At 36.9% G+C, this 22,168-nt stretch overlaps 4 protein-coding genes across 4 annotated transcripts; all 4 read right to left on the bottom strand.

The window, feature by feature from the left end:
• Nucleotides 1–58: 58 nt before the first annotated feature.
• Nucleotides 59–4,763, bottom strand: LOC149709210 (gastric triacylglycerol lipase-like). The gene is made up of 9 exons (XM_089863930.1): nt 4,494–4,763; nt 3,921–4,104; nt 3,494–3,608; nt 2,519–2,669; nt 2,361–2,453; nt 1,889–2,050; nt 970–1,041; nt 831–896; nt 59–353 (listed from the first exon to the last, which is right to left on the bottom strand). The coding sequence occupies exons 1-9, from the start codon at nt 4,761–4,763 to the stop codon at nt 99–101; spliced, it is 1,368 nt and encodes a 455-aa protein (XP_089720056.1). The 3' UTR covers nt 59–98.
• Nucleotides 4,764–7,703: 2,940 nt separating this feature from the next.
• Nucleotides 7,704–8,367, bottom strand: LOC149709211 (uncharacterized). The gene is made up of 4 exons (XM_089863931.1): nt 8,334–8,367; nt 8,168–8,220; nt 8,043–8,108; nt 7,704–7,955 (listed from the first exon to the last, which is right to left on the bottom strand). The coding sequence occupies exons 1-4, from the start codon at nt 8,365–8,367 to the stop codon at nt 7,704–7,706; spliced, it is 405 nt and encodes a 134-aa protein (XP_089720057.1).
• Nucleotides 8,368–8,930: 563 nt separating this feature from the next.
• LOC149709212 (lysosomal acid lipase/cholesteryl ester hydrolase-like) lies at nt 8,931–11,979 on the bottom strand. The gene is made up of 6 exons (XM_089863933.1): nt 11,713–11,979; nt 11,259–11,442; nt 10,924–11,038; nt 10,314–10,464; nt 9,615–9,707; nt 8,931–9,104 (listed from the first exon to the last, which is right to left on the bottom strand). The coding sequence occupies exons 1-6, from the start codon at nt 11,977–11,979 to the stop codon at nt 8,931–8,933; spliced, it is 984 nt and encodes a 327-aa protein (XP_089720059.1).
• Nucleotides 11,980–12,423: 444 nt separating this feature from the next.
• On the bottom strand, nt 12,424–14,580 carry LOC149709213 (lysosomal acid lipase/cholesteryl ester hydrolase-like). The gene is made up of 8 exons (XM_089864600.1): nt 14,445–14,580; nt 14,211–14,325; nt 13,888–14,038; nt 13,727–13,819; nt 13,492–13,653; nt 13,203–13,274; nt 13,079–13,144; nt 12,424–12,675 (listed from the first exon to the last, which is right to left on the bottom strand). The coding sequence occupies exons 1-8, from the start codon at nt 14,578–14,580 to the stop codon at nt 12,424–12,426; spliced, it is 1,047 nt and encodes a 348-aa protein (XP_089720726.1).
• Between the last annotated feature and the right edge of the window lie 7,588 nt (nt 14,581–22,168).

Genomic DNA, 22,168 nt, shown 5'->3' on the forward strand with positions numbered 1-22,168 from the left:
AACTAGTACAAATATAGATTTAACACAGTATTAAACATGAGATACAAATTATGATATGCCAGTTTAATTTTAACATTAAAATATATTTATTTTAATAATTATGACTTCATACCGCTGAACATTCTCAATACACGAGTAACATTTCCGTAAACCAAAACATTAGCATTTTGAGCCAACACGTAATCGCCATGGCTAAATCCAACATTTTTTTCGATAACCATATCCTCTATTATCGTTTGTAAATTATTTCTGAGATACACGATGTCTTTTTGAGTCGACATGGTGTCCGATTCGCTACTAAACAACGCTACTGGTGTTGCAATATTTTTCACGTCAAACGGAGGAGGAATATACTGGAAAATAATAATGACATGATTTTCGACTTTTTTAGTTTTCAAATTTCAATTTATTTGCCTTTCTAATAAGAAATATGTAACTCTGTCTGGTCACAACGCTTTAAATTATAAATGGGTAATGCAAGACCTGACTGACTGTTAACCGCTTTATCTAGGAAGCTGAAATTTTGAAGGAACGTCATTCACAAGTAGCAGTTGGAAATTAAGAAATTTTTCAAAGCTGCTTCTAACTGGAAAAAAATGTAAAAAAGAACTTTTCCGAATATTGTAAGTACGTTCCAACCAATTTTATTAATAATTAATGTTTTGTTATCGGAATTCTATTGACAGGAGTTTCAATTTTTTAATCTTAATATGCCGCCATATTTAAAAATGGCGGCCCATAATGGAACACAATATTATAATGGGCAACGACTGGTCCTTTGGTTGTGATTGTTTTATAATTATTATATATTACATTAATTATATAATTACTTGATTATAAACCTTGATATTGTTTTTCCCGAAATCGTAACTTTGAAATGTATCATCTCTTATCATCTGCAAAACAATTCATGTAATTATTTGAGAGAGACTTAACTCTAATTTCTCAAGTAACATGCTTCAACATTACCTGAGCAAAATGGTTCACGGTGTAGCTAGATGTAAGAGTTGGGAATTGATTCACAATAACTGGAAATAATGTCTAAAAGAAAACCTTACTTTAATTTAAATTGTCATGAATTTGCGCAATGTGGATTCACGTGAGATTTTGTTTAGGCGCCCGTTTAGGAAACTCGTAATCCCCCAACCATACGTGTGAGACAGAAAATGGTATGTTTCTCTCTGCGCATGGGCGAAATTTAAATTTCTCCACTCAAACGTCTCCAGAGAGCTTTAGGGCCTTTGCCCCGCACGTGACCAAACTCCTGACTCACTTTAGAAACATCATGAACACTGGATCTCTAAAGGGACCGGGAACCGCCCGCCCGCCTTCTGCTACAAACCGAGTCCTATATCATAGCATCAGAGGAAGCGGAGCCTCCGAGATATCTCGGAGGCTCCGGAGGAAGGAAAGGGGACTGTGAATTGGAGAACAGTCAAGGTCATTCGGTCTTTTGTGATTCATGGTAAATCTGTTGAAAAAAAGTAAACGACCTTGGCCTTTTCCCTCCCCCCCTTTTTAATTTTTTATACTGGGAAACATGCTAGAGAGAGGATTCTTACTGCCGTTTTCCGATTACTTTAGAGATCTAGCGTTCTTGCAAACATCTCACACCCACTGGTGTACCGTAAATTTGATGGCCAGCTTTTGGACCATGTTTGGAATTTATAATATTTATACATATCCATGGCCGCTAAAATCAAGACTTAATCAAAAAGGACTTGAAAACTGAAAATGATCGACGATTTCTCTACTCTCAAATCGCTTACAATCATTGGACCGAATTCAGCGCAACGAAACTAGTGCTAAATAAGAGCACTCTACAACCAATTTTAGACCTCACTCGCAGTGCTACACATCAGGTATTTTATTATATTTATTTTATTACCACATTTAAATTCCTGGAACCCACATCTAAAAGTGTAGAGGCGGTGACTTGACACAATACAGCGTTTAGAACATTGACTTCACAAATTGCAGATATTGCCTTATCGAGGATATAAATTCCTGGTAATGACTTTCCTTTCGTACCAAGTACTGCAGACAGAACCTACGATTTCAAGGATAATAATAGAAAATATCACCACAAGCACATCACCCAACTGCGCATATTTTTCGCAGGAAGAGAGATTCGAATTAGGTCCTTTAATCAGATAATTACATTAAACTATCTGAGGTAGATTAGATTTTGATGATCTACGACCCTAAAAAGGTTCAATTTTTCTTTCTGCTTCCGAAAATTAGAAAATCTGTTTCTATTGCGATACAAGGATACTATTTCGGTTATCGCAATTTTTGAACTGCGTGTTATTGGACTGCTAGAAATTTTAGATGATCTATTTCATTTAGTAATCACTTACTGTGAAAAGGTTGCCAATCTGATATAAATTATTTATTGCAGTCCTTGTATTTGATACTTGTGCTACAGGCGCCATTGCAACTAGTACGTTAACCTATGTAGAGATAGACAAGCATATTTCGTATTTGTCACCTTAAGCTAATTGGTTGATAAAGGTACCTTAGAATTGTATTCCGGCATTCTAGATAAGAGAGCAAAAGTGGTAGTTGTACCCAATGAGTGGCCACAAATTGATAGAGTCGATGCCTTTGTTTTCTTCAATATGTAGTCGATCGTCTGGGGCAAATCGATCAGCGAAAGTTCATTTATGCTGTCAAAAAATAAGCCAATTATATTTCCTAAATTGTGCGCAATCGTAATTAACACTTGATAGAATAGGGTAAGCTGTGGCGTATGAAAACGCATTGTTAAATATTATAAGGAGTAAAGTAGAGTTTATACAGTGCACATGGACGTAAGCATAAGCATATCAAACCACCCGTAAGCGTGAATTGACAATAAGACCACGGGTAATCCCCATTGTACAAAGGCGCCAGAGAGAAATTTGAGGTTCTACGCCACCTAGAGGGAAAACAAAGCAATTCTCTCCTTCCCGATTCTCTCTACCACCTTATAACCCGGAAATCTAAGCAGTCGTCTGCTTCTGCTATAAATGGCAGCGGTAATCGGTTTAGTACGGGCTTTTAAGACTTAAGTTGTTTGTTTAAGATTAGGAACAGCAAATTATCTCGAATTTTTAAAGAAAATGGGAAAAACTCTTAGTGATAAGTGTACACAGTACAACTGGTTTCGTATGAATAACATAAGTACAAAAGATAAAAGTGTAGGTTGCCGCAAGCCTTTATTACGCGAACTTCAAAATCCACGTTTTAGCCCCACTAGCAGACGACAATGTTTGTTATGATTACAAGTATTAATAGAGGTAGAGCTTATAATAGGTAAGAATAAGATATATATTAATCCTTGTATTTATTCCCAAGCTTCCGATAGCATCCCTTGCGCGATTTGAATAAAGTTTCCCTTTTGTGCCATCAGGAAGACTTGTCTCCCGAGTTTTACCTAGACAATGCCTGTGGCTAATTTCCCGCCGATTCACGCTTACGGGTGGTTTGATATGCTTATGACGTAAGTTACCTGAAGTTCCAAAACTGCGGATCGTTTTCTGATAAGGTTTCGTGCTTAGTGGAACTAGGCTGGCCTCGAAAGTTCATCAGCCACACATCAAAACCAGCGTCCCATAAAATCGTCGCTATAAATTATTACAGATCATTACTTGCAGCGAAATCGACTCACAGGGGAAAGGTTAGTTCCCTCGCCCTAAGAGGCAACACCAGACGGAGCCCGCGTTGACTACACGTAAGAGGCGTGATAAATAAGGAGCCGAAGTCGATTCATTGCGTTTTTACATCGGTCTCAGCATCCAGGTTAAATCTCTTATTTTCTTTAAGACATGTGCATTAGTTTTGCCATTATTGGTCTTCACCAATCCACACTCCCAGATATTTCAAAGATTTTACTCGCTCAATAGTATAAAAATGGTCTATTCCAATTCGGTACTCACCCAAATTTTGGTCAGCATGAGCGTTTATAACAAAGGATCGACTAGACGAAAAAAGGCCCGGAACTAAAAGCACTATGGGCGCCCCCTTCCGTGGAATTCTTTGTATTCCCAATATGTAACCATCCCTGGTTTTCGTTGTATGTTCTTCCAAAGGGTATTCAAGAAAATCCCTGATTAGTTGGGTCTGAAACCATAATTAAAAACTCGGGTATACAATAATTTACTTAAATTTGAAAAAGTCAGCTTGCTACTGATAAAAGAACTGAATGGTATTTTTTCCGTTTTCAAAAAATACGCAACTGTTTCCCGCTAGAGGCGCCGTTTATCAGCTGAATTACTTTTTAAATTCGGCGAAACCGCCATCGCTCTAAAGCTTGCGTAATCCGAATCACGTGGTAAACTGCTGAAAATCAGCGCCATCTAGGCTAAACGTTAGGCAATACTATACAATCTAAAGTCTCCCTTAAATAGCACTATGCATAGGCCCTTATAAACAAAGGAAGCAGTAATAAAACTGTCTACGTAATTACTTTCACGGACAAATCAGATTTGAGTACATTCAAAAGTACTCACGGCATTGAACGTCGTTTGTGGTGGACGGTTAATAAATGGACCGCCGGGATATTTGATATTTTTTATCGCTTGCATTAATTGGATTATTAATTCTTGATTTAATTTGATAACGTTGCCTGTTGTTCCTACGATGGTACCCAATGGTCCCGCACCTCTGAAGGGCTTATAAAACAACTGAATATCGGGGTAAAACTGCGATTCTTGCGATAAACCTTCAAGAAGGTTACTTTCGATAAAAATAACAAAAGCTAAATAAATAATCCACCGCATAATGCAATGCAATCCAACTTGATCGGAAATAAAGATGGTACAAATTTGTCTTAGTGAACTACGATGTTGTTTATTATTCTAGAATCTCAGCTATGTTGGCATCTTAAAGAGGTTTTCAATTAATTGGCTGTATCAGCTTGAATTTATTTATATATTGAGCTACTGTATGGACAGTTTTGAAAAGTGGAACGATGCAGACGCGTTAATTAATGGACTTTGTAATAAAAACAGGATGATCAATTTTTTTTTTTGCGAACCAAGCATAGTGAGTTTAGATGAATACGTTTCATTTATTACCCCAACCGCACGTGTACTTTGAAACATTTCGATTGAATTTTGAGTGACCTTGATATACCAGAAAAAAATAAGATATTGATTTATGTTCCCACTAGGCGTCTCACTTTAAACAGAGCTGTAAAATTTCTCGACATTTGGCTTTAGTCTTTAAAGGGAGGGTGAAGTAGAAAAACAAGTGATTTTTTATCGATTCTTCTACTAATTATAAGACCAGGCTGCATAGTGAAACATTCAGGAAATACTTCCGAATAATTTTAAAATTCAAATTAGGTTCAGATTTTAAGGATAATTTTAAACAAGGACTGCCGACCAATCGCGTAACGCCCTGCCTTTTTATTAACAAAATTCTCGTGGCACGTTCCATGCCGAATGAAATTTAGCGCGAGATTTGATAAAATTCGCGCGCGACGTGATAATCGTGGCGCGAGACATGGAACGTGCCACGAGAATTTTGTTAATAAAAAGGCAGGGCGTTACGCGATTGGTCGGAGAACCTTCTTTAAAATTATCCTTAAAATCTGAACCTAATTTGAATTTTAAAATTATTCGGAAGTATTTCCTGAATGTTTCACTATGCAGAATGGTCTTATAATTAGTAGAAGAATCGATTAAAAATCACTTGATTTTCTACTTCACCCTCCCTTTAAGCGATGCTTTCAAAACGCTCTCTGAGATTTTTCGAACTGTCAATGTAAAACACCATCAGTCAACCTTAAATTTCGCCAAATCAAACAATTTTTCTGGTTTTATACTGTGATCTTATTAATAAATTCCGGTGAGTTAATGATTATTTTTTCGGTTTTAACTTGTCCATCTCGTTAACCCTAATGGCCGCTTCGTCGCGTACGAGTTACCCTCAAACAGCACATGCTTTATCAACAAAGTAATTTATTGTTGGATAAGGCAAATATGTTTTAGAAGGTTAACAAGTTAAATATTATTTTTATTTTAAAGGGATACTATTGGCAAAAATTAAGTATTTTTATTCTGATTCCTTATGTTAAAATATGCCGCCTTGAATTTTTTCTGATTTTTTGAAGCGCTATTTATAGTATTAAACAGTAATTGAAGTTTTGTATCCAAAACATGCATTTGAATTTTGGTAAAGCGACCTACCGGCCAATGAGCGCCCGCGATTTATAAGAGGCAATCCCCAAAGGTTTTCTCGCGCGAGTCTCATTTGCGTCGTCTGCATTAGGTTCAGAAATATCTATTCTACTTTTTAGTACTCGAAAGAAAGACGCCTGTTGCCGGGAGTGTGGCGCACTCCTGTAAGCCAAGCTACTGGGCGGCAAAGTTTGAGGGAACAAGACACATGTCGGCGATCCTACCCTATAGGTGCCGACTGCCCCGTGTCCGCCGGAGGTGACTTGACCCCCACACCCCGTCCGTCACCTCCCAAGTAAACCTCATTTCCTTCCCCTGCTTACACTCCTACTGAAACCTGAATAATCACATCCTTGCCGCGGTCCATAGACCCTATTCGCATTGAAACCTCAAAAAAAAAAAAAAAAAAAGACGCCTGTTCGATCGTCTAACGATAAGCGGTTTAGGAACTTTAGTAATTAGCAAGTTTATGCTATAACGTTTCACTTAAACGCAAATTACTCTCGTAATTTTATTATGTTAAAATGTGGCGGGTCGTATTTTTTTGTATATCTTGAGTGTCTAGTTATTAGCCTTTGGAATGGGAAGATCTGTGTTCTTAGATTATTGTTTCTATTATTTTTTGTGATTTTCGAGATAGAAAAAATTAAAAACCCATCTTTTACACCTCAGCAGAGTCAAGGTGCAACACAATTACTATCCTCCTCAAACTTCAGCAGACGACGGGCCCCGCGGAGTCACTGGTAACGACTCACGAGCCCTGTCTAAAAAAATTCTTATTTCCCGCCCTTGGGAACTCAGCTTTTACTGTCTGAAGCAGACAACATACGACTTAATATTTTCTAACCTTCACGGGATTGGCTGATTTGGCTCTATCCCTAAATATGTTTTTATTGGCCGGTAGGTAAGTGCGCTAAAATCGAGACCCATTGCTAAGCCTAACAAATTTTAAAAAATTTAATTTTCATTGAAAAAATTGTTTGAAAAATCAGAAAAAATTTGAGACTTCATATTTAATTGTAAAGAACCAGGAAAAAATAAAACACGGCACTAAGATTTTAAGCTGAGAGTCTCCCTTTAAACCTATAAAGTCTGCAGTAAAAAAATTTGGTATCGAGCATTTTAGGAAAAGGTGGTTTCAGGATTAAAACTACTACCGGATGTAGTTGATTTAGTTGAAGTTGTTCAATTCGGAATGGCTACACCCGTGAAAGTACTTATTGATTCAGTGTTGACTTACCGCTTGGATTCATTGACCTAAACGATGTCGTGGTTGCATGGCATCAATCAGTAGATGGGGTGGAGACCGCAGTCGAACATGCACATGTAGATTATCATGATTATGCCTCGGGGAAGTTGGGGGGAACACGAAAAGCAAAGTTGGTTGGGGGAAGGTGTTGTTTCGAAGCCTTCTTGAAACTTTTGAGATATTTGTGTTTTCAGAATGACTTGGTTGCTTCAATGATAAATTAGATACGCGATACAAAATATTTTTTATTAATTTTATTTTAACATGATGCACTGTTTTCCTGCGAATCACGTCATAGCACTGTACATATTCAATATTCGAGTAATATCGTTGTAAACCAGAACGTTCGCGTTTGTAGCGAACACAAAATCATCATGACTAAATTGAATTTTTTTCTCCATAATATTATCCCAAATTATGAATTTTAAGTTATTTCTAAGATATTCAATGTCCTTTTGGCTTGATAAGTTATCGCAGACGCTGCTAAACAATGCCACTGGTGTTGCAATATTTTCCACCTTAAACGGAGGTGGACTCGCCTGTAAAATAAATATCACGTGATTTTTGACTTTCAGAAGCACAAATTTCTATGGGTTTCCAATTAAATTAATAAAATGCGTATTTACTTGGTTATAAACCTTGATATTGTTTTTCCCGAAGTCGTAACTTTGAAATGCATTATCTCTTATCATCTGCAAAGTAATGTCATAATTTGAGCGATATTTTCGCTTGAAACGCGCTTTAACATTACCTGAGCAAAATGATCCACAGCGTAGGTGGATGTGCGAGTTGGGAACTGGTTTGCTATAACCGGAATTAATGTCTAAAAGAAAACCTATTTCAATTTAAAATCCACCTTCGGCAGTGCACTTTAGTGGAATGGAATAATAATCTAAGCTTTATCTACAATGGAATACCCGCAAGTAACCTGGGGTCCCCTTTAAAATGCATAGAGTGGCAGGGTCTAACACACAGCTAACCGACAGCGGCTTGTACCAACAATTACCGTTAATCTTCAGCAAGTGTTTGATGCAATGGAGCACCCTGGTAACACCGAGGAGAAAAACCACTTTAACAATATGGGAGAGAACTTGCAAACACTACGCAGAAGGGTTTGTTCCCAATTTTGTCATCAGGTACTAATGACCAGGATCGAACCCAGGACTCTCTTGCTGCGAGGCGAAAGGAAATACGCCTTAGCGTACTTCATCACGCCTTAGCCTACTTCATCACGCCTTAGCCTACTTCATCACGCCTTAGCGTACTTCATCACGCCTTAGCCTACTTCATCACGCCTTAGCGTACTTCATCACGCCTTAGCGTACTTAATCACGCCATAGCCAACTTCATCACGCCTTCGCCTACTTCATCACGTTCCACCCATACTAAATTCCTAGTTCAAATCTATCAACAGCCAGACTAGTCCACCAACGTTTAGGGTCAATATTTGATACTGGTCCCCATACCCAATTCTACGCACAAAGGTTTAATTAACAATTAACTATCAATAATCCTTAATTTATTACCACATTTAAATTCCTGGAGCCCAGTTCAAAAAGTGTTGAGGCGATGACTTGACAAAAGAAAGCGTTTAGAACATTGACTTTGCAAATTTCAGAGTGTGACTCGTCACGGGCATCAAGTCCTGGTAAGAATTCTCCTTTCCTACCTAACACCGCAGACAGAACCTACAGTTCCGACGAAAATGTGAATACCAGAAGTATGAGTTGCTACAAGCCCAGCAGTTACAATTGAGCACTACCTATTGAGCGTTCTCATCAACGAAAGTTATATAAAAGGCTCAAATTTGACAAAAAGAGGGTTAGGTATTGGAAGAGGTAAGATTGATTCTGGAATAGCATACACTATAGCGCTAACACGAGAGCCCCTTCCCATGTATGCGCGTGAACGTTACCCATAATACCCCTTTTTTTGGTTGGAAATATTGTTTTAGACACGTCGCTTCAGAAAGTTAAAAATAAAATATTTTCACCGAGTGGTGGCTGAACTCAATGATGCCGAACCACAAAAGGTATTATGGGATTTTTAATGAGCTACAGATGGCCTTCAACTAAGATACTCCAGAATCAAAACTTTCATCCTCCAAGGCTAAGCTAGGTTTGTCGCGGAACAAAGGGAGTTTTGAACTGAGGGTTTGGGAACTGCGTTTATGGCCAGCTCTTTAATTTAGTAATTACCGTTTGAATGTTGGCAATTTGATATAGATCACTTAAAGGGTTCATAAGATGTTGCACTTTTGCCATAGGCGCCATAGCAACCAACACTTTAACCTGTAAACAATCATTCTCTGCTTTGATTAACGTTTCTCGTAAGCCATTACTAATAAAAGAACAATAAGTATGAATAATACACTCAAGGAAAATGAGTTCCACAAGCCATTTCGCTTATAGGCGCCCTTTCAGCAGTGAAAAAATATTACTTGAAAACTCCTCGCCCACATTGTGAGTGAGAGGGAAATTGGTATATTTTTCTATCTGCGCATGGGCTAAATTTCAAACCCACCACTTAGGATTCTCCGAACAGATATAGTTCCTATTAATCACGTGATCTAGCTATTTCCGTCTCGATTTACAGCCGTCTCACATCCAAAGGTTTAACTTAACTTAGTCTCCAGCTTTTCTCCCAAGTTGGAAATCCATAATACGTTAATAGTTATAAATATCTATGGTTTCAAAGCATAACGTGACTCGTAAAAGGTCAAAGGTTCGAAAAGTTAGACAAACGCCGTAACTTGCTAATCTTCTCGATTTAAAACAAAACCCCGAACTATAACATTAAAGCAAGGAATTCCTCAAGGAATTTATCTATACGGCAATGGGAAAATTCATACTAAGTGTTATTGTGTTACTGCACTCAAGTTAATTGGTTGATAGTACCTTAGAATTGTACTCGGGAATTCTAGACAAGAGAGCAAAAGCGGTCGTTGTACCCAATGAGTGTCCACAAATTGATAGAATAACTGTGTTTGTTTGATTCAATATGTAGTCGATCGTCTGAGGCAAATCAATCAACGCAAGTTCGTTTATGCTGTAACAACCAATTTAGTATTTCTCAAATAGGTAACTACAGTTGCATGCAATGATTGTAGTGCTTGGTAGAATAGGGAAAGATGGGGCAAGAAGTGATATCTAGTTTACTAGGGAGAAGGAATAAATTCGCCACATTTCCAGCTTTATCTCCAGTCCAAACGTAGGTCCGGAGTTAATCCTCGCCTCTAAATTACAACCAGCGTCTCATTGGTTCTTGAAAACTCACGTCAGCGCAACGCGAATGACGAAAATTACGTATTTTCCGACTGAGGAGAGGCTATGAAATAGCCCGGCCTCCTTTTACGTCTCCCCTTGTATTTTGAAAGGGGACTGGGACTATGGCGCGAATACTTAGGCAACTTATACCTTCTCCCTAATAAACTAGATATCACTTCTTGATGGGGGCTTATGAATACGCCTTGTTAAATCTTATGAGATGTGCTTGAACACGTCTTACCTGAAATTCCAAAACTCCGCGTCACCTTCTGATAAGGTTTCGTGCTTTGTGGAGCTAGGCTGGCCTCGAAAGTTCAAGAGCCATACGTCGAAACCCTCATCCAATAATATCGTCGCTATAAATTACTAAACGTTAAAGGCCTGTATATAATTTTCCCACAGCTCAATTATATTATAAAGTAATATGATATTGGAAATGTCTATACGAGACAAATTTATAGAAATTGCTGCGCCATCTTCATTTAAAATCTTTTTCTCGAAACCAGAACAAAATAAAGGAGAAATGAAAACTTCTTGTATGGCTATAAACTTCTGCTATGCTAAATTACTACTTACCCAAATTTTGGTCAGCATGGGCGTTTATAACAAAGGATCGACTGGAAGATAATAGTCCAGGAAGTAAAAGCACAATGGGTGCCCCCTGCCTTGGAATTCTTTGTATTCCCAATATGTAACCATCACTAGTTCGGGTTGAATGTTCTTCCAATGGGTATCCAAGAAAATCCCTGATTAGATGGCTCTGAAATTATTTTTTAAAACTCAAGTTCACACCAAATTATTGCAGCAATATCGTTGCAGAGTGGCTTAGCCTCTTAGGTATTTTAGAGGGCCGTTAGGTTTCATGAAGTTCCATCTGGGATCTTTATATAGGTGCACCATGGATATGTGTACATTCTAACGTATTTTTTATTACCCATAACTACATGGAGAGTTTTTATTAATTTAATTTAAATCGATGTCGCGGATACTGAGAAAACCGCGTGGTTAGAGTATGCATTAAAGTACTCACGGCATTGAACGTCGTTTGTGGTGGACGGTTAATAATTTCACCGCCAGGATATTTGATATTTTTTATAGCCCTTGTTGACTGCAACATTAAATCTAGATTAAATTTGACAATGTTGCCTGTTGTTCCCACGATGGTTCCCAATGGTCCTGCACCTTTGAAGGGCTTATAAATCAACTCAATATTTGGGTAAGACTGCGATTCTCGAGTTAAACATTCAAGAAGGTCAATTTCGAAAAAAATAAGTGTTAAATAAATAATTCGCTGCATAATGTAATGCCATCTAAATTCAACGAAAATGAAGATGGTACTAATTCGTTTTCGTCAACTACGTTGTTCTTTATTAAAATAGAATCTGAACTATATTGCTATCTTAACGATGTTTTTAATTTATTGACGGTATCAGCTTGAATTTATTTTTCAGTATAGGTAGGTTTGGGTTATTTAGAAAAATAGAACGATGCAGACGTATCCATTTATGAACTTTGTAGTTATAAAGAGGGTCAGCAAAAAATGCTCTTCACTACTGCATATCAGCTTAAAGGAATATATTTTGCCATCCAGCGTGTACCTTTACGGAAGTTTGTAAAAACATTGATTGTGTGTGTATGTGGAGTGAAAGAGTTCGGTTACTGTACAATTATAATGTTCAATCCGCGTCAGTTACGGCATACAAATTTTAATATATGAATATTGTTATAATACGAATATGTATCATATAATACCGCTGTGCATTTTTAATATTCGAGTAACTTCGTTGTAAACCAGAACATTGGCGTTTTGAGCGAACGCAAAATCGTCATGGCTAAATTCAACATTCTTCTCGATAACCTTATCCTTAATTAACGATTTTAAATTATTTCTGAGATATTCAATGTCCTTTTGAGTCGAAAGGTTATCCCATTCGCTACTAAACAACGCAACTGCTGTCAGAATATTTTCAACTTTAAACGGAGGTGGACTTGACTGTAAAATAATATTCAAATGATTTACAATTGTAGTATTTCTAGCGTTCGACCAGGGATAGATTTAACTTTAGAAGTAGGAATGGAGAACGGAGTAATCTGGGCGCGCGTCAAAGTCCCGGATCCCCTTCCACGGGACGGGGGATATGAAAGAAGAGGCGGGTCATAGCGACAGAGGTAAAAAGGAATAACGTATTTTCTTCGTCCCCATCAGCAACGGCATCAAAACGTGGTTTAAGTGAGCCAATAAGAAAATTTAAACTTTTCGTTACGTGTTCGAGGGAGGGGCCTATACTGGGCTATGAGTCGGACTGAAGTATATACTAACCGTTCTCCATTCCTACTTCTAAAATTAAATCTATCCCTGGTTCGACACTAAATTTAGAAAATGCATGTATATTTACTTGATTATAAACCTTGATATTGTTTTTCCCGAAATCATAACTTTGAAATGTATCATCTCTTATCATCTACAAAGTGATTGATGGCATTTTTCATCGAGTATTCGATTAAATGTTTCAACATTACCTGAGCAAAATGGTCCAAAAGGTAGGTAGATATGCGGGTTGGAAATTGATTTGCTATAACCGGGATTAATGTCTAAAAGAGAACATAATTTCAATTTATATTGTCTTTGTTCTTTCAACTCTAAAAAACAGCGTTCGGGACAACTGGAATAATCGGAAATCTTTTAGTCTCATTGGACCGAACGAAACCCATTCTAACAAATGTACGTTTGACTATGTTAACCTAACTTAACCCTATCCCCGTCTGTAATTGATAAACTATTGAGCAATTATAATCCTTAATTCATTACCACATTTAAATTCTTAGAGCCCAGAGCAAAAAGGGATGAAGCGATGGTTTGACACAGGACAGTGTTTAGCAAGCTGATTTCGCAAATTTTAGAGACTGACTTGTCAAAGAGATCAAGTCCTGGTAAGAACTCTCCCTTTGTGCCTAATGCTGCAGTTAGAACCTGTGATTAAGACGAAAATATTAATAACGGAAGAATAAATAGCATCACGTTCTTAATTTTAGCAATTACTTACTGTTATTACGTTAGCAAATTGATATAAATTAATTACTGGATTCCGTAGGTTTGATACTTTGGCTATAGGCGCCATAGCAACGAACACTTTAACCTGTTGTAAAATAGACAAGCATATTATATTTTGATTCTTGAAAATTCTCATAAAGTGATAATTAGTACCTTAAAATTGTATTTGGGCATTCGAGATAAGAACGCAAAAGCGGTAGTTGTACCCAATGAGTGCCCACAAATTGATAGAGTCATTGCCTTTGTTTTCTTCAATATGTAGTCGATCGTCTGGGGCAAATCGATCAACGCCAGTTCGTTTATGCTTTAAAAAAATTATTACAAATTTCAATTTGGTTTTCTAAATACCCAGCGCAATTGTGTGCTGTCGTCAACTCAGTTGAAGGTATAGGGAAAGCTGAAGCGTAATGATACGCAATGTTAGACGCCATAAGAAGTAAAGCTGTTTTTATCAAGTGGGGTTGAACATTTGTTACCTGAAATTCCAATACTCCGCATCATCTTCTGATAAGGTTTCGTGCTTAGTGGAACTAGGCTGGCCTCTAAAGTTTAAGAGCCACACATCGAAACCAGCGTCCCATAAAATCGTCGCTACAAACATGAGTTTCCCTTTAGTAAAGAACCACCTTCGACATCTTCCTTCAAAAGTTTCCCCTCCAAACCGGAACAGAATAGAGACATTACCTGCTATATGCTAACTTGGTACTCACCCAAATTTTGGTCAGCATGGGCGTTTATAACAAATGATCGACTGGAAGAAAATAGCCCCGGTAGTAAAAGCACAATGGGTGCCCCCTGCCTTGGAATTCTTTGTATTCCCAATATGTAACCATCCGTGGTTTTCATTGTATATTCTTCCAAAGGATAACCAAGAAAGTCTCTGATTAATTGGCTCTGAAACCAAACTCAGGTACACAACAAAACTAGTTAGATGGTAGGTATTGAACCGATCTGGTATTTACTAATAAACTATATTATTTCAGTAGGTACAAAAGGTACTCACTGCATTGAACGTCGTTTGTGGCGGACGGTTAATAAATGGACCGCCGGGGTATTTGATATTTTTAATAGCCAGTATTAATTGGGTCATTAAGTCTTGGTTTAATTTGACAACGTTGCCTATTGTTCCCACGATGATTCCCAATGGTCCCGCATCTTTATAGGGCTTTATTATCAACTCAATATCGGGGTAAAACTGCGATTCATAAGTTAAACTTTTAATATGGTTTATTTCGATAAATATACCAAGAGCTAAATAAATGAACCACCCCATAGCGATAGGCAATGCAACTTGAATGAAAATATCGAGGTGATAAATTCACGATCGCGATCCACGGTATTTTTAATTAACCTAGAAAATTCCACAATGTTTGTGTGTTTGCGAGTTAACACCTTCTATATTCAGCTCAGACATTGAACTACTATATTTTCGGTTTGGAAAAATAGGACAACGCACACGCATTCAATGCGACTATGTAAAAATAAAGAGTCGCACTGAAAATATGGTTTTCGCGAGTTGGGCGTAGGGAACTTAAAGGGAAGGTGAATAGGAAAATTTAGACTGTTCAATAATGGCTCATAGCCTATTTTTCTATGCCCCGAAAAATTCCTTCCCCAAACACGGAGCCAAATGTCAATGTTACGTGGCAGAAAAAACTCGAGCCTTTTCACAGGAACATGAAAACAAGAATACCCTGTCTCATAAAATATAGTGCCTTTTCCCTTTTATTTCAACAGGACTTACTCTTCTCTAATTGGCTGAATTGTTTAACCGTGAACGAGTTCTGATTGGTTCCTGCCTTTAGCAAGGTAAAATTTGTGTATAGAAGATTAGCCAGCATGTTAAGGGCCCCACAAGAGCCGACATTTGCTAGATGGCGAGTGCGACGTTTGCACTTATAAAAAACTCCCTTCAAAACATTCAAAGGAGTCGAGGAAGAGTAGATAATTTGCTACGTTGTTATTACTTTACTCCGTTTTTGGTTTCAACGAATTTGTACGAATAATACTCTCGTAAAATAACTAGAGTAGGTCCTGGAGCCAAAGGATAAGCCCTACTTAACAACTTGCATAAAAATTACTAATTAATGAATATAATGGAAATTTAATATAATTAAAAGCTCAATACAATTATGTTTTGATAGTGATTAACATTGATAGAATGCAAAGGTACAGAAGATATACAAGTAAAGGATGTTGTCCCGGACAAACAACAGTTTACTTTTTCCGTTAGTACTGTTAACATTATTGCATTCAAAAACCCAAAACTACCCCTTTATAGATAGAATTCAGAAACGAAAGCAACGTTAAGTTGGATTGATTTTTCGCTGCATAGCGACATCTATGAATTATTTCAACTAAGATCGATATTGAATTATATATAACAATCACATTAACAAAACCATTTCATGGAATTCGTTAAAATAATAAGTTTGTAAATAAAAATATAGTTTTAACGAATTCCATGAAGTAGCAGTTTCTTATATAATCTTACAAAGTTAGAATTAAAAAAAAAAACAATATGGATCCCAAATTTAAAATCTTCGAACAGATGTAATTTTTTTTAGGATTTATTTTTATTACAGTCTTTATTATATTATTTTATCCGTTACAAGTGCAATTGGAGAAATTTAACGAATCTCCTTGCAATTTTCGCATAACGGACGGGTTCAATTGAATATAAACAACCGCGTAAGTCACTCCCATTCCCAAAAACGACAAAAACATTCTTTTAGTAATCAAAAACAACCCACCCAGTTTCAATCCTAAGTTTCCCGAATTTAAATGCGCTGAAATGAAATGATATTCCTGAACACGTCCTGAAATCCAAGCTTCGATTGAAAGTGTCAACAGTTTGTACGAAACCTTTTCAATTGCTTCGGGTATTTTACCAGCGGCGAGTGTTGTCAAGTACATAGTGATAAGGTCTTGAAATATTGTGGGCAACATTGCAGACAGTCCGATGGAGTCCATATTATCGTTTTTTAAAATATACTGAATAATTCCTTGACTGCAACTATAAAACGCTACGCCGTACCACAAAACCATGATATTCTTAAGCAAATTATTAAGCCTTTCCGATAATTTTGCTACTACCAAGAAATGCTCGACTATAACCGTAATTTGATTGAACCGGAGAGATTCTAGCATGGTGGTTAAATGTTCAAATAGGGCTGCTATAATAATACACAGATTTATGGTGCTTAGAATGACGTAACACCTTAAAGCCATACAACCGAAAGAGCGGGCGGTTATAAGAACAATGGCAACAAACAAATCTGCCCAGGCGGGTATGACCAATCCTGAAGTAAAGGCTGCGTAGCTCGCGAAAGTGCTATCGTCATTAAGATTTTCACCGTATGAACGTAATGTATGTGAAAGGTATTGAGCTATTTCCAGGAACACAATTACACTGTTGTACAAAAGTGAAACGAGAAAATACCATTTTAAGAGCCGGTTGATTTTGTGAAGTGTTTCAGGTAAAATTCGAACGAGATGGAAAGTGCAATCTTCTGTCAAGGCACCTAATTCTTTACGGTACACGAGAAGGAAGTATACCGAAATAATATTTCCGGTTAGTGATACTATATTTCCGGATAATGAGCCAAAATAGTGGGGTCTTAAAACGGAATAACATACTGATGCGGCAACTATATAATGCGTGGCAAATAACGAAAGCCAAAAATAAATCTTAGTTGCTTTGTTGTTAAATTTCAAGTGAAATATTGTTGTGGCCATTCGCGTAGATGTTTCTCGCGTTAATTTGGGTTTAAGACTTGGTTTTTTAATAAAGAGGGACTGCGAGATGCTCATCGTAAAAGCTGCGTTCGTTCTGAGGAAAAGTTGATGGTTTTTGACTGCGTTTCGATTAATTTTTGTGTCAACAGTTTGGATATACATCAAAAACGGTGTTTACCTTAATGGATATTTCTTAAAGGGAAAGTGTGACTCCACCCTTTTATTGTGTAACGAACAAACAAGCTATAATTGCTATCTTACGAAAACGAAACGTTCAATGATAACAAGTTCCACCCTATTTTATTTCTGCTTATATTTTATAGATTTTATGTTTGGCCTTATTTACATCTGACGAATTTTAAGGCAGTGTCGTAACAAGGCAGGAAATTATAGGGTAATAGGAATGATTGTTTTTTCATTTTCTCAACTTATCTAATAGGCGGGCCTTGAAGGAGGAGCTAGACTAATCATCATGCATATGATAAATTTCTGTCATAAATAGTTTTATCTTGGTGAGCGTTGAACTTTGCGTTCGCTTGTGAACTAGCTCTTGAATTTGTTGTCCATGCGCTAAAAATATAAGCAGACGACGTTTTTTGGGTGTTTTTTAAAATGTTACTCCACCCTTTTTATTGTGTAACGAACAAAGGTTGTAATTGCTTTCTTACGAAAACGTGACGTTAAATGTAGCCTATTTTCTGACGCGTTTTATGATTGCGAAACTCTACAGAGTGGTGCCATTTTTAGCCATCTCAATTCTCTTTGAACCTTGTTGGGTTTCGCCAACAAATGAGAATTTATATATGAAGCAATTTAAGATATCTAATAATTTATTCCATGCTTCATTTTAGACAAATTTTGTAGATTTTGAAGACAATAACGCTATAAATCACGTTAAATGTCAAATACAAACAACGATGAAGAGATATATTTTCCGACTGAAGTATAGCTTTGGATTATGGCAAGTTTTGCTTACTTCGTTGTTAAGTCCAACTTCATATGGGCTTAAAGATACTTTATTTGTTATAAGGAAGCCTTATGAGGGACCAATAGTAGAAAGACGTCTTTGAATAAGGATACTCTTTTATGCAATCAGGTTCACTATTTTATTTTCAAAACAGACGTGTAAAGTGTAGACACAAAATTCGAGAATTTCTTAATACAGTAAAGACTTATAACAGTAAAGACTTTATTCTTCAATTTCATCACATACAAGTACAATTACAGCAATTTAACGAATCTAATTGCAATTTTCGCATGACAGAAGGATTCATTTGAATATAAACAATGGCGTAAGTTACCCCCATTCCCAAAAACGACAAAAACAATCTTTTACTAACCAAAAACAGGCCGCCGAGTTTCAAACCTAAATTTCCCGAATTTAAATGCGATGATATGAAATTATATTCTTGAACTCTTCCTGAAATCCAAGCTTCATTTGAAAGTGTCAACAATTTGTTCGAAACCTTTTCAGTTGCTTCGGGTATTTTCCCAGCAGCGATTGTTGTCAAACACATAGTGATAAGGTCTTGAAATATTGTGGGCAACATGGCAGAGAGTCCGATGGAGTCCATTCTATCGTTATTTAAGATATACTGAATAATTCCTTGAGTACAAGTATAAAACGCTACGCCGTACCACAAAATCATAATGTTTTTCAGCAAATCATTAACCCTTTCCGATAATTTTGTTACTATTAAGAAATGCTCCATTATAACCGTAATTCGATTGAAACGAATCGATTCTAGCATGGTGGATAAATGCTCCAATAAGGCAGCTACAATAAAACAGAGGTTGATTGTGCTAACAATCACGAAACATCGTAAGGTCATAGAAGCGAAAGTGCGACATGTTAGAGTGACGATGCCAATTAATGCATCTGCCCATCGAGGTACTTGCAATCCAGAAGTAAACGCAATGAAGCTTGCGTAGGACCTGTCGTCAGCAATAGGTTTACCGTATTCACGTATCGTACCTGAAAGGTGTCCGGCGATTTCTAGGAACAGTATTACGCTGTTGTACACGAGGGAAAGGGCGAGGTACCATTTTAATCGCAGATTGATTTTAGTCTCTATTTCTGGTAAAATTTGAACAAGGTGGGAAGTGCAATCTTCGGTCAGGGCACGTAATTCCTTACGGTACACCAGAAGAAAGTATACCGAAACAATGTTGCAAGACAGGGATACTATACTTCCCGATAAATAAATTAGAGTGTTTGGTCGCAAAACGCCATAACAGATATTTGCTGCAATTATGTATTGCGTTGCAAATAGCGATAGCCAAAAAATTATTTTGGTTGTTTTGTTGTTGAATCTCGAGTGAAAAATTGATATGGTCATTTGCGACGATGTTTCTTGGACTACTTTTGGTTTAACACTGGATACGCTGTTTTTAAACAATGACTGCGAGATACTCATTGTAACAGTTGCTTTCGTTCTAAATTTAAAATTGTGTTTTGCGTGTTTTTCGATTCATTTTAACTGAAAATCAAAAGGTGTATACTTTTTGGGTGTTTCTTAAAATGGAAATTGTGACTCCACCCTTTTTATTGTGTAACGAACAAACTGACCGTAATTGCGTTCTTACGAAAACGAAACATTAAATGACAACAAAATCCACCCATAATTGTTGATTTCTTATATTATAGATTTTATGTTTGGAAAATTCTATAGCCTGGTCGCATTTATATCTCACACTTTTTTTAATTATTTCCCGAATATGAACCTGACGAAATTAAGGTAATGATGTACTGTACCAAAAAAAAATAATTCATAAGCAAATTGGAATGATTGTGTAGTCATTTTCTCAATGAATTTGAAGACGGAGCTAGACTAGGCCTAATAAATATGTTTGACAGTTTTTGCGTCACGAATAATTTATCTCGACGGCCACAAGAACATTACGTTACGTTTGCTCCTGACCTCGCGGAACTACGTCATTGATCTGGCTTTCGACTTTATTGTCCATGAGCTAGTAATATCTGCAGACGATTAAACAATGAAATGACATTGAGAAAGACGTCAGAACTACGACACATGACGGAGAGCAGTCAAGCCCCGCCCTTAAAACAAGTATAGAATTTAATATTAAAAGCTAGGGTGGAGTCAATGTTGATTACTCTTAGCTAATGGGTTCCTGTCCAAGCACATATCACAAATGTCAAAAACAATCAAAATTTTAAGCAAGAAAACAGGAGTATTTAATAATACAGTTAAACAGTTAAGTTCTATTCTCTAGTTTCATCACTTGCAAGTGCAATTAGAGCAATAATTCGAATCTCCTTGCAATTTTCGCATAACAGCAGGATTCATTTGAATATAAACAATTGCATAAGTAACCCCCATTCCCAAAAACGACAAAAACAGTCTTTTACTAACCAAAAACAAACCTCCAAGTTTCAAACCTAAATTTCCCGAGTTTAAATACGAACACAAGAAGTGATATTCCCGAACTCGATTGGTAACCCAAGCTTCTTTTCCAAGTAGTAGTAATTTGTAAGAAACCTTTTCGTAGGCTTCAGGTATTTTGCCGGCTACAATAGTAATCAAGCAAGTATTGATAATGTCCTGAAATATAGTAGGAATTTTGGCTCCAAGTCCAATAGTTCCTATTTTTTCTCCAAACAATAAAGTCTGAATAATTCCGTGAGAACAAGAATAAAAAGAGACGCCGAACCAAAAAACCATCAGGTTTTTTAAAAAAGTATTAAGACGTTCGGACAGTTTCGTTACCATTAGAAAATGATCGCAAATATCCGTTACTCGATTGAAACGCAATATTTCCAGCATTGTTGTTAAATGTTCCAGTAACGCGGCGACAGTCAAACAGACATTCATTGTGCTAATATTAATGAAGCTACGTAAAATCAGATTACCAAAGTTACGACCGCATTCGACAACAATTCCCAATATGGCATCTTTCCAAGGAGAAAGGACTAATTGCGGTGAAAATGCAACGTAACCAGCATAATACGTTTTACGTTTTACACCTGTTGCCACTGATATAATTGATCCAATTTCCAGTACCACGATGAGACAATTGTAAACGAGAGAAACGACTAAGTACCATTTTATTTGGCGATTTATTTTGTGAAATGTTTCTGGTGAAATACGAACGAGGTGCGCGGTACAGTCTTCAATCAGGATTTGTAGTTCTTTGCGATACACGATATGGAAATATACTGAACAAATCATGCCGAAACGGCTGACGAGATCTCCCGATAATTCGAATGTTGCTTCTGGCCACGATACGCAATAATAGATAGTTGCAACGGTTATGTAATGGAAAAAGACAAATGATATCCAAAAGGAAATTTTGGTTAGTTTGTTAATATACTGCGAGTTAAATGTTGCCATTTTAAACTTAGAAGCTGGGCTTCGCTTAATCACCGAGACTTCCATTGTAAGTGCAAGATTCGTTATGTTTCTTACTGTCTTAGAAATAAAATGAACGTTGTAGCTAATGCATCAAAATTGTTTCGTGTTGATTTAATGCAGCTATTTTTAATGGACAAAGCGAGACTCCACCCCACCCTTTTGATTGTGTTATGAAGAAATAGGTTTTTTTTATTATCCAATGGAAATATGTGTTTACGGAGAGCCCACCCCTAACTGTTTGTAGTATATTATTGTATTGCGTAAGTGCTATTTACACATAATGGGTGTGAGGGGTCTTTTTTAAGATCGTTACGACGTAG

Source organism: Phalangium opilio, unplaced genomic scaffold, assembly GCF_054372755.1.
Source record: "Phalangium opilio isolate 3A_F unplaced genomic scaffold, DU_Popi_V2 ptg000013l_1, whole genome shotgun sequence".
Lineage (NCBI taxonomy): Eukaryota > Metazoa > Arthropoda > Arachnida > Opiliones > Phalangiidae > Phalangium > Phalangium opilio.